Raw genomic sequence first — 16,547 nt, 5'->3', positions numbered from 1 at the left:
AGAGTCAAAGTTCTCTTCATCAGACACAGTTGGGATTCTCACGCTCTATGATGGAGCCAACTCCCTCGTCCAGTTTATTTAATTCACCATGTGCTAGTTCCTATCCATCTTCATAAGGGCTAGAAACGTACAAAGCAGGTAGGTGCCTCTGAGCCCGGTTCTGCGTGGGATGAGATGCCCTCGTTGCCTCTGAAGAGGCAACATGTGATTGGTCTCCCTGCAACCAATTGCATTCTGTGGTCTGGGGTGGCTTAAAATCCTGGGGTGCTGGAAAGTGACCAAGGCGCGGGGATCCCACTGCCTTCCTTCCACTGCCAGGCGCGCAAAACGCCAAGCCCGATGTGGAAGTAATTAACATGCCTTTTGCAACCCGCTCATTAAAGGCTGCTTCAACTCTAATTAAGTTAATTGTGATCCGCGGCACCCGCTTGCCCCCGTTTTCCTCCTTCCCTCCAGTCTGTATCTTCCGAATTCAGAGAGCTAGAAAGCAGTTTGCAGGGCAAGTTCCTAGAACTGTCCAATTTGGAGTGCCTGTCCTAGAACAGAACGAGGCTTGGTTCGTACCTGCCTGGAAGTAAGATGTAAAACTCCTAACTTTACGTGGTAAAGGAGCAGCAGTGGCGTAGGAGGTTAAGAGCTCATGTATCTAATCTGGAGGAACCGGGTTTGATTCTCCGCTCTGCCACCTGAGCTGTGGAGGCTTATCTGGGGAATTCAGATTAGCCTGTGCACTCCCACACACGCCAGCTGGGTGACCTTGGGCTAGTCACAGCTTCTTGGAGCTCTCTCAGCCCCACCTACCTCACAGGGTGTTTGTTGTGAGGGGGGAAGGGCAAGGAGATTGTAAGCCCCTTTGAGTCTCCTACAGGAGAGAAAGGGGGGATATAAATCCAAACTCCTCTTCTTCTTCTTCTTCTTCTTCTAAAGGAAAACCATGACGTACATGCTCAGGGGCACTGTGTTCCTAGGTTGAACCTCTTCTGCCACCTGAGGCTGTTACCTCTGAGTTGAGATTTCTTAAAAAGTCTTTGAGAGTCACAGTGCCACCTCGTTTTATTTTGCTTCATTTATAACCTACCTTTCTCCAAAGCAATTTACATCCTTGTCTGTTCCTCCATATTGTCCTCACAACACTCCTCTGAGGTAGGCAAGACTGACTGTGTATGCCTGGCCCAAGATCATGCAGAAAGCCTCTCATGGCAGAGTGGGGTTTGATCAACAAACAGTTATGGAGGAGAAGTCGATCAATGGCTACCAATCTTGAGCCTCCTTGATCTCAGATTGCAAATGCCTTAGCAGACCAGGTGCTCAGGAGCAGCAGCAGCAGCAGAAGGCCATTGCTTTCACATCCTGCACGTGAGCTCCCAATGGCACCTGGTGGGCCACTGCAAGTAGCAGAGTGCTGGGCTAGATGGACTCTGGTCTGATCCAGCAGGCTTGTTCTTATGTTCTTAAGGCCCTTGCTTTCACCTCCTGCACGTGAGCTCCCAAAGGCACCTGGTGGGCCACTGCGAGTAGCAGACTGCTGGACTAGATGGACTCTGGTCTGATCCACCAGGCTTGTTCTTATGTTCTTATGAACCTGGATCTCCAGGATCTTGTCTGACATTGTAACTCAGGGATCCAGGTTGCCCGCTGACACCTTTTCTGGTGCCCACCAAGTGATTTCAGGAAGTAGGTCAGACCAGGTAAGGCTTTTACCCAGCAAGGCTTCTGACTGACTATTTATAATAAAACCTGCCGAGAAAGAGGGTGCGATGGTGCTTTTAGACGTTAACACTTACGAGGAGGAAGTTTTGCGGCAATTGCATAAAAACCGGCACGTTGAATTCTACGGCGGAGGAACGTACAACCTTACTAACATCTTTTTCTGAGATTGTAGTTCTAGTATCAGATCATTTGATGTGAATGAAGAACGTTATACCAGTAATAACCAAATGTTTTTGTATTTTGCAGGTGAATCATAGAAGACTGCTAATAAAGGATCCTGGTTTTCAAATACACAGCAGCGAAGTACAGAATTTTTTTTGTGTGTAGTCATTATTTCAGCACACACAAGTGCTTTCACACACAAAAATGGCTATACAAATGAAATTTCTGTACTTCCCTGCTGTTTATTTGAAAACAATACTCCTTTATTCGCAGTGTTCCATAATTCACCTGCAAAAGATAAAGCGTTCAGCTATTATTGACATAATGTTTTTCATTCATATCAAATTATCTGAGGCATTAAAAATGATTTACAACATAATCGGTTCTGGTTAACCTAAAACTACACAGTGCAGAGTGGCATTGCTTTAAATCCTATAGTACACCCACCCCATTGTAGTAATAGTATAGTTCTAGTATGGAATCTGTTGTGTTGGGCTAGCAAAGGGATGTTGAATTGGGGTCGCCCCATGGCTGCTCTGTACAAGATCTATTCCCCACCCTGAAGTAGAACTAGAATTATTAGTTATTAGCTAAAGGGAAGAGGTTGTGGCTCCGTGGTAGAACGTCTGCTCAGCATGCAGAACGTCGCTGGTTCAATCCCGAGTATCTCCAATTAAAAAAAAAAGGATCAAGTCTGAGCAGCAGCTCGGGAGCAGCAGCAGCAGAAGGCCATTGCTTTCACCTCCTGCATGTGAGCTCCCAAAGGCACCTGGTGGGCCACTGCGAGTAGCAGAGAGCTGGACTAGATGGACTCTGGTCTGATCCAGCAGGCTAGTTCTTATGTTCTTATGTTCTTATGAGCTGATGTGAAAGAGCTGCTACTTGAAACCCAAGAGATCCACTGCCGGTCTGAGCAGACCTTAATGGACCAAGGGAGTGTAACAATGTAAAGGAGCTTCATGCGTGTGCCTTTCTCCCCTAGGCAGTGTGATGCGGCGGCCAAGAAAGCCAATGCGATTCTGGGCTGTATCATAGTGTCAAAGTTGAGGGATGTCATTGTACCTCTCTGTCCTGCATTGGTTAGACCTCATCTGGGATATTGTGTACAGTTCTCTGGGCTCCGCAATTCAAGAAGGAGATTGACTAGCTGGAACGAGTCCAGAGGAGGGCAACCAAAACAGTCAAAGATCTGGAATCTGTGACCTACGAGGAGAGACTTAGGGAGCTGGGTATGTTTACTCTGGAGAAGCGAAGTTTAAGAGGTGACATGATAGCCATGTTTACATATTTGAAGGGATCTCCTGTTGGAGAGGGAACAAGCTTGTTTTAAGAACATAAGAACTAGCCTGCTGGATCAGACCAGAGTCCATCTAGTCCAGCACTCTGCTACTCGCAGTGGCCCACCAGGTGCCTTTGGGAGCTCATAGGCAGGATGTGAAAGCAATGGCCTGCTGCTGCTGCTGCTGCTCCTGAGCACCTGGTCTGCTAAGGCATTTGCAATCTCAGATCAAGGAGGATCAAGATAGGTAGCCATAAATCGACTTCTGCGTAAATCTGTCCAAGCCCTTTTTAAAGCTATCCAGGTTAGTGGCCATCACCACCTCCTGTGGCTGCATATTCCAAACACCAATCACACGTTGTGTGAAAAAGTGTTTCCTTTTATTAGTCCTAATTCTTTTCCCCAGCATTTTCAATGAATGCCCCCTGGTTCTAGTATTGTGAGAAGAGAGAAACATTTCTCTCTGTCCACATTTTCTACCCCATGCATAATTTTATAGACTTCCATCATATCCCCCCTCAGACGTCTCCTCTCCAAACTAAAGAGCCCCAAACGCTGCAGCCTCTCCTCATAAGGAAGGTGCTCCAATCCTTCAATCATCCTCGTTGCCCTTCTCTGCACTTTTTCTATCTCTTCAATATCCTTTTTGAGATGTGGCAACCAGAACTGAACCCAGGACTCCCAAGTGCGATCGCACCACTGCTTTATATAAGGGCATGACAATCCTTGCAGTTTTATTCTCAATTCCTTACAGTTTTATTATCAAATCCTTGCAGTTTTATTTTCTGCTGCTCCAAAGACTAGGATCAGGAGTCATGGGTTCAAGGTGAAGGAAAAGAGATTCCACCAAAACCACCGGAAAAACTTCCTGACAGTCAGAACTGTTCAACAGTGGGATGCACTACCTTTGAGTGTGGAGGAGTCTCCTTCTTTGAAGGTTTTTAAAGAGAGGCTCGATGGCCATCTGTCAGGAGTGCTTTGATTGTGTGTTCCTGCATTGCAGGGGGTTGGACTGGATGGCCCTTGGGGTCTCTTCCAACTCTATGATTCTATATTGGAACTGGCTGTTTGGGCTGTAAGCATAACCTGATGCCGTGTCTCTTTGCAGGTTGTGGGAACAGTGCGTTGAGTCACGACCTCTACCAGCTGGGCTACACGGACATCACCAGCATCGACTACTCTGCAGTGTGTATCACAAGCATGCGGGATTACTACGGCCACTGCCCTGGACTCCAGTGGGCAGTTATGGACGCCCAGGCTCTGGCCTTCCGGGACAAGAGCTTTGATGTGGTCTTAGAGAAAGGCACTCTGGATTCCATGATGGTGGAAGAAACAGATCCTTGGCATGTATCTCAGGAAGCCAAAACAGTCCTGGAACGGGTTTTGACAGAGGTGAGCAGAGAGATGTCCGCCAAGGCTTCGGCTGGAGTAGGCAGTCAGCAACTGCGGCCACATGTGGCTATCAATCCCTGTTGGCTTCTTCAAGTGCAATGTTTACGTTCGGTCCCTCTCCCCTTCTTATAATTGTTAACAGAACTGCATTTTTCTTCTGACAAATAGCATAGCTGGGTGTTTCTAGCCCAGTGGTGGTGAACCTGTGGCACGGGTGCCAGAGGTAGCACTCAGAGCCCTCTCTGTGGGCATGAGCAAACAGAGTCCCCCCCCCACACACACACACATCTAGGCTGGTTTGGGCCACTGGGCTCGATTATTAGCATTAAACCTAAGACCTAGTTTCTGGGAAGCAGTGTAGGTAACCCTGTTAAGCCCCACTGATTTTCATGCAAAGAACTAAAGCGCGATCCTTTACCTGGGAGTAAGCTCGGTTGCTGGCAATGGGGCTTGCTTCTGAGTAAACCCTTCTAGGATCGTGAGTCACCCGTTGGAAGAATTGCATAGTTGCTTCAAAGCAAGGCCACCGACTACCAGCTAGCTTACTCCTGAGTAACGCCAACTGTTTTTTCTAAACTAAAACCTCAGTATTCAGGGTAAATTGTCATGTTGGCACTTTGCAATAAATAAGTGGGTTTTGGGTTGCAGTTTGGGCACTCGGTCTCGAAAAGGTTCGCCATCACTGTTCTAGCCCCAAGGCTACCTTGCTGGGCTGTTGTGCAGAAAAATTTGGGCAGGTGGAGAAGAGATCTGAACTCAGAAGGCAAGGCAAGGTTAAAAAAGAATCCCTGGCTCCTTCGTTCTTGAGTGAAATAGCTGGAGGGCTACACAAAGAGGCGTTTGAGTTTGTAAGTGGACCGGTTAATAGTTTGATGGTGGTCAGTCCGTGTCTTACAGAGAGCCACTAAGAACATAAGAACTAGCCTGCTGGATCAGACCAGAGTCCATCTAGTCCAGCACTCTGCTACTCGCAGTGGCCCACCAGGTGCCTTTGGGAGCTCACGTGCAGGATGTGAAAGCAAGGGCCTTCTGCAGCTGCTGCTGCTGCTCCCGAGCACCTGGTCTGCTAAGGCATTTGCAATCTGAGATCAAGGAGGATCAAGATTGGTAGCCATAGATTGACTTCTCCTCCATAAATCTGTCCAAGCCCCTTTTAAAGCTATCCAGGTGAGTGGCCATTACCACCTCCTGTGGCAGCATATTCCAAACACCAATCACACGTTGCGTGAAGAAGTGTTTCCTTTTATTAGTCCTAATTCTTTTCCCCAGCATTTTCGACGAATGCCCCCTGGTTCTAGTATTGTGAGAAAGAGAGAAAAATTTCTCTCTGTCCACATTTTCTACCCCATGCATAATTTTATAGACTTCAATCATATCCGCCCCTCAGACGTCTCCTCTCCAAACTAAAGAGTCCCGAACGCTGCAGCCTCTCCTCATAAGGAAGGTGCTCCAGTCCCTCAATCATCCTCCTTGCCCTTCTCGGCACTTTTTCTATCTCTTCGATATCCTTTTTGTTGCCTCCACTAAAATAGGCACGGGGCAACAGTGAACACTCAGTCCAGTAATATTAAACCTATAACTGCTGACGTTCAGCATTCAACGGTGAATCTAACCGAATAGATTTTCAGTGTGGCAAAGAGAAACTCCGCTCGTTTCGTTGTATGCCAAAGCAAAAGGTCAGAAACCAGAAATTAGGAGAAGAGGCAGAGGAGGCAGGCGAACGAACGCAGAGGTTGCTCCATTTTACGGACCGAAACCAGTTTGAGGCAGAGCCGCGCTGTACGTCCTCCGCCAAATCCTAATCAGTTCCCTCGGTGGTCGAGGCGGGAGGGGGGTATCTGTTTTGAGAAGTTGACCCGCTGAATGGCTTCAGAGCGATAATTGAGCGATTAAGATCTTGTGGAAGACGAGGGGGGGTCGGTTGCGCAACCCCCCCCCCCCACCCCCACAATCTTCCTTCAAGCACATAGTAAGAAAGTCAGAGGACAGATAAAGGAAAAACTGGCAGGGTACGGCTCATCCCCACCCCTCGCTCTCCTCACCTCCCCGTAAAGTTGACCTCTCCGGAGGGGGGTGCATTTTAAGTGGTGAAAGTCCTTTTCTTTCCCATTCCCCTTCGCCAGGCGCACAAAGCACGCCAGCCTGAATCTCACCCCGTTGCCATGGCGACACCTCCCTGCCCAAAATTGCCATCTGTGAAGAATCCCTTCATCTCGGCAGCAAAATCCCCTTTTGTGTTAAGGGCACGTCCCCGGGGGACGAGAGCTAGCAGCATTCCCGGGGTATTGGCTGCTAGGACGAGCGGTGCGGTCCCTGCCAACTTGGCCCGGGCCGTTTACCCAGGAAGGGCTTTACCGCATGGATCTCCCCCCCCCCCCCGACTTCTCCACCCCCCCATACCAGATCCCTCTGATTACTCGCTTATTCCCCCCATACACACACACACACACACACACACACCGGTCAGCTAGTTCTCCCCGTTTCCATGGTAACGCTCATCGGTATTGGCCCAGGCGTTGCCATGGGGACAGATAATGCCTCTAGGCAGCTATTAATTGGTGCAAGATGTCCAAGCCAGCAGGATCCCTATTGAGCTTCACGATGTGTGCGAGGGAGTGAGTCGGGGAATGCGTCTCCGTTCCACCCTGTCCCCCTGCATTTCTGCTGCGCCCCCCCCCCCTTTCTCCATCAGCTCCCGTTTTTGGAGGGGACACGGGGCTCCGTTCCCACTCCAGCGTTTTGGCGTGACCCTGCAGGACAAAGGGTCCTCAGTTTCCCTGGTTGGCTGCTCTCCTTGAGCGCGCTTCCCCAGATCAGCGCCTCTCACCCCCTCTCTCTGCTGCCCCATCGGAATCCTTGTGTCTCTGCCAGGAAGGTGGAGTTCCTGTCCTCTGCCTGCTGCAGGCCAGCAACGGGGTGTAGTGATTAAAGCGCCGGACTGCGATCAGGAAACCCCGGTTCGAATCACCACTCCACCATGGAAATGTGACCACGAGACCAGTTGTGTATTCTCAGCCTGACAGACCTCGCAGGGTGGTTGTGAGGATGACAGGGGGGAGAGGAAGAAGAAGAGTTTGGATTTATATCCCCCCTTTCTCTCCTGTAGGAGACTCAAAGGGGCTGACAATCTCCTTGCCCTTCCCCCCTCACAACAAACACCTTGTGAGGTAGGTGGGGTTGAGAGAGCTCCGTAGAGCTGTGACTAGCCCAAGGTCACCCAGCTGGCGTGTGTGGGAGTGCACAGGCTAATCTGAATTCCCCAGATAAGCCTCCACAGCTCAGGTGGCAGAGCTGGGAATCAAACCCGGTTCCTCCAGATTAGATATACGAGCTTTTAACCTCCTACGCCACAGGCCGTTTTGAGTCGCCATTGCGGAGAAAGGCAGGGTATAGGTACAGTAAGAAGAAGAAGAGTTGGATTTATATCCCCCCATTTCTCTCCTGTAACGGGACTCAAAGGGGCTTACAATCTCCTTTCCCTTCCCCCCCCCCTCAACAAACACCCTGTGAGGTGGGTGGAGCGGAGAGACCTCCAAAGAACTGTGACTAGCCCAAGGTCACCCAGCTGGCGTGTGTGGGAGTGCACAGGCTAATCTGGTTCACCAGATAAGCCTCCACAGCTCCAACGGCAGACCGGGAAATCAAACCCGGTTCCTCCAGATTAGAGTACACCTGCTCTTAACCCCTACGCCACTGGAACCAAAAAAAATCCCAGAGTGATTTACCCTGCGGAGCAGACAGAGAGGCTGTGACGATCTCTTATATTTTATTTTGAGCTCCGAGGAAGAACCAGAGTACAAAAATCCGGCCCAGTTTCTTGCTTAATGTAAAAGCTGAAGGTGTTTGTAGGTGAGGTTCCATTCAGGTGCTCTGTTTGTTTGTTTTTGCTTATTCAGCCCCTCAAGTTTGGCCACAGGCTGCTCACAAAGAACATTATCTCAACCTGCTCAGTAATGCGTCGGGAAATGTGGTTCCGGCAGATGTGAACTGCTGGGCATTTAGTTCAGTGTCACTATACACCTGTGGCTCTGTTCGATGGGAACAGTTCAGAAGAGGTTTTGTTTCTGGGGAAGAGGAAAGATCCGGAAGTTCATTATAGCTCTGTGAGACGTCATTCTGGCAAAGGAAGGCGGGCAAAGGGTTTAAAGGTCAAACGTCATGCCTGTTCCTTCCTTCCTTTCTCTGCCACTGGAGCATTTTCCCTGCCTACCTCTGCATTTTGTCCCCTTCTTCTCTGCTGTGCTCTTCTAGCCACCTGTGCCGCTGGTCTCCCTTGCCTGCAGCCTGCATGCCGTCAAGGGGCAGCTACAAAGCCCAACACAATCTCCGTCTTCTTAACGGCCTCCCTTTTGGTGCCAGTTCCTCCGTGCTTGTCGCCTAAGCCGTTTGTTTTTCCCCACCTATCGTTTTTTTCTCTTCCCTGTTCTGGCAGCTTTTATTGTAAAGCGAAAGATGTAATTGGAGTTTCTCTGATGTGCAGATCTGTGAAACCCTCCTTGGCAGAAGAAGTCTGCCTTTGGCAGAGCCTCTTTCTGTCCCTCCTCCTGCCTTCCTTTGCTGGCTTTCATGTCCTGGTATCCTCACTTGATCCCAGAACTCTGGGAATGCGGCCCATTCCCCCACACCTGGTTAGTATGTGGATGGGAGACCTCCCAGGAGGTCCAGCGTGGCTACGCGGCAGCAGGACATGCTATACCTGCTCTTTTTGTCTTTCGTCTTGAAGTCCTGCGGGCTGGCCACCATAAGTCGGCTGAGACTTGAAGAAGAAGAAGAGGAGGAGTTTGGATTTATATCCCCCCTTTCTCTCCTGCAGGAGACTCAAAGGGGCTGACAATCTCCTTGCCCTTCCCCCCTCACAACAAACACCCTGTGAGGTGGGCGGGGCCAGAGAGAGCTCCTGCTGTGATCAGCCTCCAAGGTCACCCAGCTGGCGTGTGTGGGAGTGCACAGGCTAATCTGAATTCCCCAGAGAAGCCTCCACAGCTCAGGCGGCAGAGCTGGGAATCAAACCCAGTTCCTCCAGATTAGATACACGAGCTCTTAACCTCCTACGCCACTGCTGCTCCTAGTATGAGGGGGGATATGAGTGAAGTCTATAAAATTATGCATGGGACAGAAAATGTTGACAGAGAGAAATTTTTCTCTCTTTCTCGCAATACTAGAACCGGGGAGCATCCATTGAAAATGCTGGGGGGAAGAATTAGGACTAATAAAAGGAAACACTTCTTCACGCAACGTGTGATTGGTGTTTGGAATATGCTGCCACAGGAGGTGGTGATGGCCACTAACCTGGATAGCTTGGACAGATTTATGGAGGAGAAGTCGATTTATGGCTACCAATCTTGATCCTCTTTGGTCTGAGATTGCAAATGCCTTAACAGTCCAGGTTCTCGGGAGCAACAGCCACAGAAGGCCATTGCTTTCACCTCCTGCATGTGAGCTCCCAAAGGCACCTGGTGGGCCACTGCGAGTAGCAGAGAGCTGGACTAGATGGACTCTGGTCTGATCCAGCTGGCTTGTTCTTATGTTCTTATGCCTTCTTTCTCTCTTGGCCATAAGAGAGATGCTAGTGCTGGGTGGAGTGGATGCAAAGCGCCTCCCCCTCCCGGTTCAAAACGCATTTCGTTTGGCTCCCATTAGAACAGGGATCTGCAACCTGCGGCTCTCCAGATGTTCATGGACTACAATTCCCATCACAGGACCCCACCCCCTTACAAGGATTACAATTCCAGGTTTTGAAGTCCCTTCTGGGACCCACCGGCCTCACCCGTTATGGTTTGGCTCCTAGGGAGCCACCGTGGCGTACTGGTTAAGAGCAGGTGGATTCTAATCTGGAGAACCGAGTCTGATTCCCCACTCCTCCACATGAGCGACAGCCAATTGGCCATGGTGGCAGAGGCTGATGGGAATGGTAGTCTATGAACATCTGGATATCCGCAGGTTGCAGACCCCTGCCTTAGAAGAAGAGTTTAGATTTATACTCCACCTTTTTCTTCCTGTAAGGAGACTCAAGGTGGCTTACAAGCTCCTTTCCCTTCCTCTCCCCACAACAGACATCTTGTGGGGTAGGTGGGGCTGAGAGAGTTCCGAAGAACTGACTAGCCCAAGCTCACCCAGCAGGAATGTAGGAGTGCGGGAACACATCTGGTTCACCAGATAAAAGTCTGTCGCTCATGTGGGGGAGTGGGGAATCGGAACTTGGTTCTCCAGATTAGAATCCACCTGCTCTTAACCCGTACACCACGGTGGCTCCCTAGGAGCCAAGCCATAACAGGTGAGGCCGGTGGGTCCCAGAAGGGACTTCAAGACCTGGAATTGTGATCCTTCTAAGGTGTGATCCTTGTAAGGTGTGATCTCAGCCGATGGAAGGGCCAGCCCCTCCCCCTGGGCTGGAATGGCCCCCTCCTTCCCCGTTTCCTCTTTCCCCAGCTGTAGAAATCCACGCTCTCCTTTGTCTCGTGTGCCCCATTTAAGGAGGACAGTTCGGCCTTCCGCTACAGGCTGTTCCCATTAACCGGTGAGTCATGACAAATAAAGGGCACTTGCTCTTCCCACCTGTCACACGGGCCCGGGCAGCCGAATGCGGGGGTGTTTCCCGGCTCTACTGGGCACGCCACTTGCACCGCGGTGCAGCAGGGGGCGAAGGGAGGGGAGGTTCCAAGCAAGCCCAGCGTTGGCTGCCGAGCTCGGGCGGCGGAGTTAACATGCCAAGCACGCCGGCGCTGGCCGTAAATGCCTTTGACTGGATAAAGCCAAGCAAGAAAATTGATGTTCTTTTCCATCCTATTAGCAGCAGCTTAGTTCCAGAGAGGAGAAAATGATGATTAAAGGGGTCAAGTCCACTCGGCTTCAAACCAGCCGTACCTTGGACACAGCGTCTCTGAAGATCTTGGCTCGGGGATGTCCTGACAGGCTGGAAAACAGGAGGCGTATCTAGAAGCCCGGTTGCCCTGTAAACTGGCAAGAGTGGCAGGGAAGGGAGGGTTCATTTCTTGAGGGTTCTGAGATTACAGCGTGTTCCCCGAAAAGGGAGATTTAAAGGCCGTATTATTGCTTGAAATCACATATAAGGATAGACTGAAGCTCTGTGGCAGAATAGATGTTGGATGTCTCATGGATTGACTCTGGTGTCTCCCTAGTTTAAAAGGATCTTGGGCAGTGATGGTGAACCTTTTCGAGACCGTGCCCAAATTGCAACCCAAAACCCACTTATTTATTGCAAAGTGCCAACACGGCAATTTAACCTGACAACTGAGGTTTTAGCTTAGAAAAACCGGTTGGCTCCGAGGCGTGCGTTACTCAGGAGTAAGCTTGGTGGTAGTCGGTGGCTTTGCTTTGAAGCAACCGTGCAACTCTCCCAATGGGTGAATCACAACCCTAGGAGGGTTTAATCAGAAGCAAGCCCCATTGCCAGCAACCGAGCTTACTCCCAGGTAAAGGATCACGCTTTAGTTCAGCACATGAAAATCAGTGGGGCTTAACAGGGTTACCTAAACTGCTTCCCCAAAACTAGATCTTAGGTTTCATGCTAATAATTGAGCTTAGTGGCCCAAACCAGCCTAGATGTGTGTTGGGGGGCACTCTGCATGTGCCCACAGAGAGGGCTCTGAGTGCCACCTCGCACCCGTGCCATAGGTTCGCCACCACTGGTCTTGGGCAACAGTGCCAGGAAAGTGCAGTGCCCCAGGGAAGAGACAGGCCCTGGTCTGACTCAGCAGAAGAAGCTCAGTGGACCCCGGATCTAGAAGGTTAGAAGACCATTCACACATTGTAGCTTGGTAGTACCTGTGAACTGTGTAGGACGAACCAAGTGTCCCCCTTATTGGAGCCTTTGGCTTGGGCGAGTGTGATTTATTTATTTTATTTCTCTGGATTAACTAGGCCACTCGTCCCCTCTCGGGGTCGGGGCAGCTCACAACATACGTTTAAAAACATAGCCAGGAATCAGTGTGGTGTAGTGGTACACCACGCTGGTCATAGGAACATAAGAACTAGCCTGCTGGATCAGACCAGAGTCCATCTAGTCCAGCACTCTGCTACTCGCAGTGGCCCACCAGGTGCCTTTGGGAGCTCACATGCAGGAGGTGAAAGCAAGGGCCTTCTGCTGCTGCTGCTGCTCCCGAGCACCTGGTCTGCTAAGGCATTTGCAATCTCAGATCAAGGAGGATCAAGATTGGTAGCCATAGATCGACCTCCTCCATCAATCTGTCCAAGCCCTTTTTAAAGCTATCCAGGTTAGTGGCCATCACCACCTCCTGTGGCAGCATATTCCAAACACCAATCACACGTTGCGTGAAGAAGTGTTTCCCTTTATTACTCCTAATTCTTCCCCCCAGCATTTTCAATGGATGCCCCCTGGTTCTAGTATTGTGAGAAAGAGAGAAAAATTTCTCTCTGTCCACATTTTCTACCCCATGCATAATTTTATAGACTTCCATCATATCCCCCCTCAGACGTCTCCTCTCCAAACTAAAGAGTCCCAAATGCTGCAGCCTCTCCTCATAGGGAAGGTGCTCCAGTCCCTCAATCATCCTCGTTGCCCTTCTCTGCACTTTTTCTATCTCTTCGATATCCTTTTTGAGATGTGGCGACCAGAACTGAACACAGTACTCCAAGTGCGGTCGCACCACGGCTTTATATAAGGGCGTGACAATCCTTGCAGTTTTATTATCAACTCCTTTCCTAATTATCCCCAGCATAGAGTTTGCCACAAGGCTGCCTTGTGAGTTTATGATGGAGGCAAGACTTGAAATGAGCAGTTCTGGCTCCCCAGTCTCCTAGCCCAGAAACTATCCACATGTTGCATTGTCGGGATGAAGAAGGGTGCCCATTTGGTGAGCCCCGTGTGACTCCCAATTTTAGCCTGGGGCCGCTGCAGAGTCTCGGCGCTCTGAACAGCTCTCCTGTTTGCAGTGCTCGCTGGGCCCGTTGGTTGACAGCAGATGGATCTTTCAGCCCTGGTTCCTCCTCTGGAAAGTCAAAGAGATGGGATTGGAGAACCCAGCTCACCAAACATAGGCCAGGGACCTGCGAGACCTTCAAGTGAACTGTGACCTTCAAGCTCTGTGGCAGAATACATTCAACATGTATTCTGCCACAGGGCTTCCGTCTATCCTAACATCACACCTGTGCTTCGCTGCTTGCACTGGTTACCAATTGAATACCGAATCATTTTCAAGGTGCTGGTGTTAACCTTTAAGGCCTTGCGCGGCCTGGGACCTCCGTACCTGCAGGACCGTCTCACCCCATACCGCCCCGGAACCGGCCTCTCATGCTCGGCAGAGGTCAACCTACTGAGGATCCTCCTGGCCCCTCAATGATACGGCTGGCCTCCACCCGGGCCAGAGCCTTTACAGCTTCTGGGTCTCCGGCCTGGTGGGAACGCTTCTCCCACTGAAGGGGCTGTCCCACCTCCTGCATGGGTCTCTTGCTGAGTTCCGCAGGGCCTGCAAGACCGAGCTGTTCCGCCGGGCCTTTGGGGAGACTAGCCATTGATAGGGGCCCCCTCCCTCTCCCTTTTTAATAACATCAAGTGGATCCTACCACCCCTCCCCCTCTTAGGGTTTTTGAGGGAATTGATAGCAGGTGCCATCCTTGTGTTAATGTTAATTTTAATAATTCTGCATTTTAATGGGGTAGGGTTTATTTTTTTAGAGCCTGTATTAATTTACACTTACAGGATTTTAACTTGATATTGTGCTCTATTTATATGCTGTTCACCGCCCTGAGCCCTCCAGGGGAGGGCGGTCTATAAACCCAATAAATAATAATAATAATAATAATAATAATAATAATAATAATAATAATAATAATAATAATAATAATAATAATAATAATAATAAGCAGCAGCAGCAATGGTGCACTGGAACCTTTGCAAAAAGTACGGCCTGCCCTGTAGCAAGACCTGGTACGAGCACAAGCCAGAGAAGATCACAGAAAATGAAGAAGCAAAAATACTCTGGGACTTTAGAATACAGACAGACAGACACCTGGCACACAACACCCCAGACATAACAGTGGTAGAGAAAAAAAACATGTTTGGATCCTATAGATGTTAAGCAAAGCCAGTTGCTATGGGTAGAGGACAAAGAGCTGGAAAAGATCACAAAATACAAGGACTCCATAAATTGAAGCTCTAACCACTCAGGTAAAAGAACAACAGTAATCCCACTTAGTAGTCGGTGCTCTGAAAGGAGGAACTCCTAAGAAATCTTGAAACATCTGGAGTTTCCAAACTTGGACAGTGAACATCGTCCAATCTGCTGCAGAAAGTTAAGCACTTCTAGGAACTGCACATATCTTCTGATTTGCAAATGGCCTCTAATATCCTAGGTCCTTGGGAAGGACTCGATATTCAGAGATGAATTCCAGACACTTGTGCTGTGTTGTTATGTGAATAATAATAATAATAATAATAATAATAATAATAATAATAATAATAATAATAATAATAATAATAATAATAATAATAAAAAAAAATAAGTGAAGCGAAGTTTAACATGTGACACGATAGCCATATTTAGATATTTGAAGGGATGTCCTGTTGGAGAGGGAGCAAGCTTGTTTTCTGCCGCTCCAGAGAGTAGGACCAGGAGTCATGGGTTCAAGGTGAAGGAAAAGAGATTCCACCTAAACATCAGGAAGAACTTCCTGACAGTCTGTCTGTTCGACAGTACAATGCACTACCTGGGAGTGTGGTGGAGTCTCCTTCTTTGGAGGTTTTTAAACAGAGGCTGGATGAATATTTGTCAGGAGTGCTTTGATTGTGTGTTCCTGCATTGCAGGGGGTTGGACTGGATGGCCCTTTGTGGTCTCTTCCAACTCTATGATTCTATGAAGACCTCCTTCCCACAGGCCTCATCACCTTGATGCCCTTTGGCAAACGGTTATCTGCGTGTGGCGTCTCAAAGCAGATGGTGCGGGGTTTTCTGTCTAACCGCGAGAGCTCGGAAAACGAGGCCTTTGCACTTTTGGTTCTGCTTTTAGCAATCTAAGCGGGTGCGAGTGGCGAGATTCCCACCCATCTCTTAAAAAACAGCAGATGCCAGCCAACAAGGCCAAACGCAACTTTGCCTTTCTGTTCTTCTAGGTCAGCCGAGTCTTGAAGCCCCGGGGGCGCTTCGTCTCCATCACGTTCGCGCAACCGCACTTCCGCACGCCCCACTACGCCCAGCCCGCCTACGGCTGGTCCACCCGTCATGTCACCTACGGCAGCGGCTTCCATTACTTTGTGTACGTCATGAAGAAGGGCGAGGCGCTGTCCCCTTCCGACCTGGCCCTGGGGCAGAGCCTCCACTTGCCCCCCGGCGCTCCCACCCCCGTCTCCCAACTCCAAGACGCGGAAGGAGAGGACTTTCTCTCCGCCATTGAGCTATGAAAGTCCGGCACGGAGAGAGAGGGCATCCGTCGCTTCCCAAGGAAAAGGATTCATTCAAAAGGTGCTGTCGAACTTCAGCAGCCAGCGTTCCTCTGGGTCTCTCTGGTTGATCCCTTCTTGCCTATGTATGAATTTGCTTTTAAAATTTTCTAATGCCTTCTCTGCAGTTGGCAAAAGGAGCCAATTTTCCCCGTGGAACGGGATGGGAACGTTTTCTGCCGCCAACTCCTCCTCTGCATTAAACATTTCCCTCTAAAGCCTCTCTGCTGGCATCGCGGGCTAAAAACTGGTGTGTGGAAAGGGGGCGGGGCATCCAAATCCCTGTATTTGTTGTTAATGTTTTGGCTGTGCCAATAATCTTTTTAAAAAAATGTTTGGCCTTCTCCGATTGTGATTGGAAAGGTGCAAACTGGGCTGTATCTTCTCAACAGTCCTTGGAAAGGGGCGGGGTGTGTCTGAAGAAGAAGGCCGAGAATTTGTGGCTGTCTTTTCTCTGCTGCCTTAAAACACTCAAGTGACTGTCCTGCATCTTTTCGTTTCTAAATAAAGCACAGCTGGAACTGTTGGTTGCTGATATCTTTTCAACTTTTCCCTTAACATGTGGTCCTTGGGTGCGATCAAGGAAAG

At 49.6% G+C, this 16,547-nt stretch overlaps 1 protein-coding gene across 1 annotated transcript; it reads left to right on the top strand.

Moving 5' to 3' along the window:
* The first annotated feature begins 1,757 nt into the window (after positions 1–1,757).
* On the top strand, positions 1,758–16,484 carry EEF1AKMT4 (EEF1A lysine methyltransferase 4). The gene is made up of 4 exons (XM_048506947.1): positions 1,758–1,846; positions 2,855–2,859; positions 4,260–4,543; positions 15,633–16,484. The coding sequence occupies exons 1-4, from the start codon at positions 1,758–1,760 to the stop codon at positions 15,918–15,920; spliced, it is 666 nt and encodes a 221-aa protein (XP_048362904.1). The 3' UTR covers positions 15,921–16,484.
* Positions 16,485–16,547: the final 63 nt, after the last annotated feature.

The sequence above is a fragment of the Sphaerodactylus townsendi genome, linkage group LG08 (assembly GCF_021028975.2).
Source record: "Sphaerodactylus townsendi isolate TG3544 linkage group LG08, MPM_Stown_v2.3, whole genome shotgun sequence".
Classification (NCBI taxonomy): domain Eukaryota; kingdom Metazoa; phylum Chordata; class Lepidosauria; order Squamata; family Sphaerodactylidae; genus Sphaerodactylus; species Sphaerodactylus townsendi.
Note: the sequence above shows the minus strand (reverse complement) of the source record. Positions and strands in the feature narration are given on the sequence as shown.

Coding starts and splice junctions, on each gene's coding strand:
- EEF1AKMT4 (XM_048506947.1), top strand. CDS start 1,758: ATGGTGCTTTTAGACGTTAACACTTACGAGGAGGAAGTTTTGCGGCAA. Junction 4,544..15,632: donor TGGAACGGGTTTTGACAGAG/GTGAGCAGAGAG, acceptor CTGTTCTTCTAG/GTCAGCCGAGTCTTGAAGCC.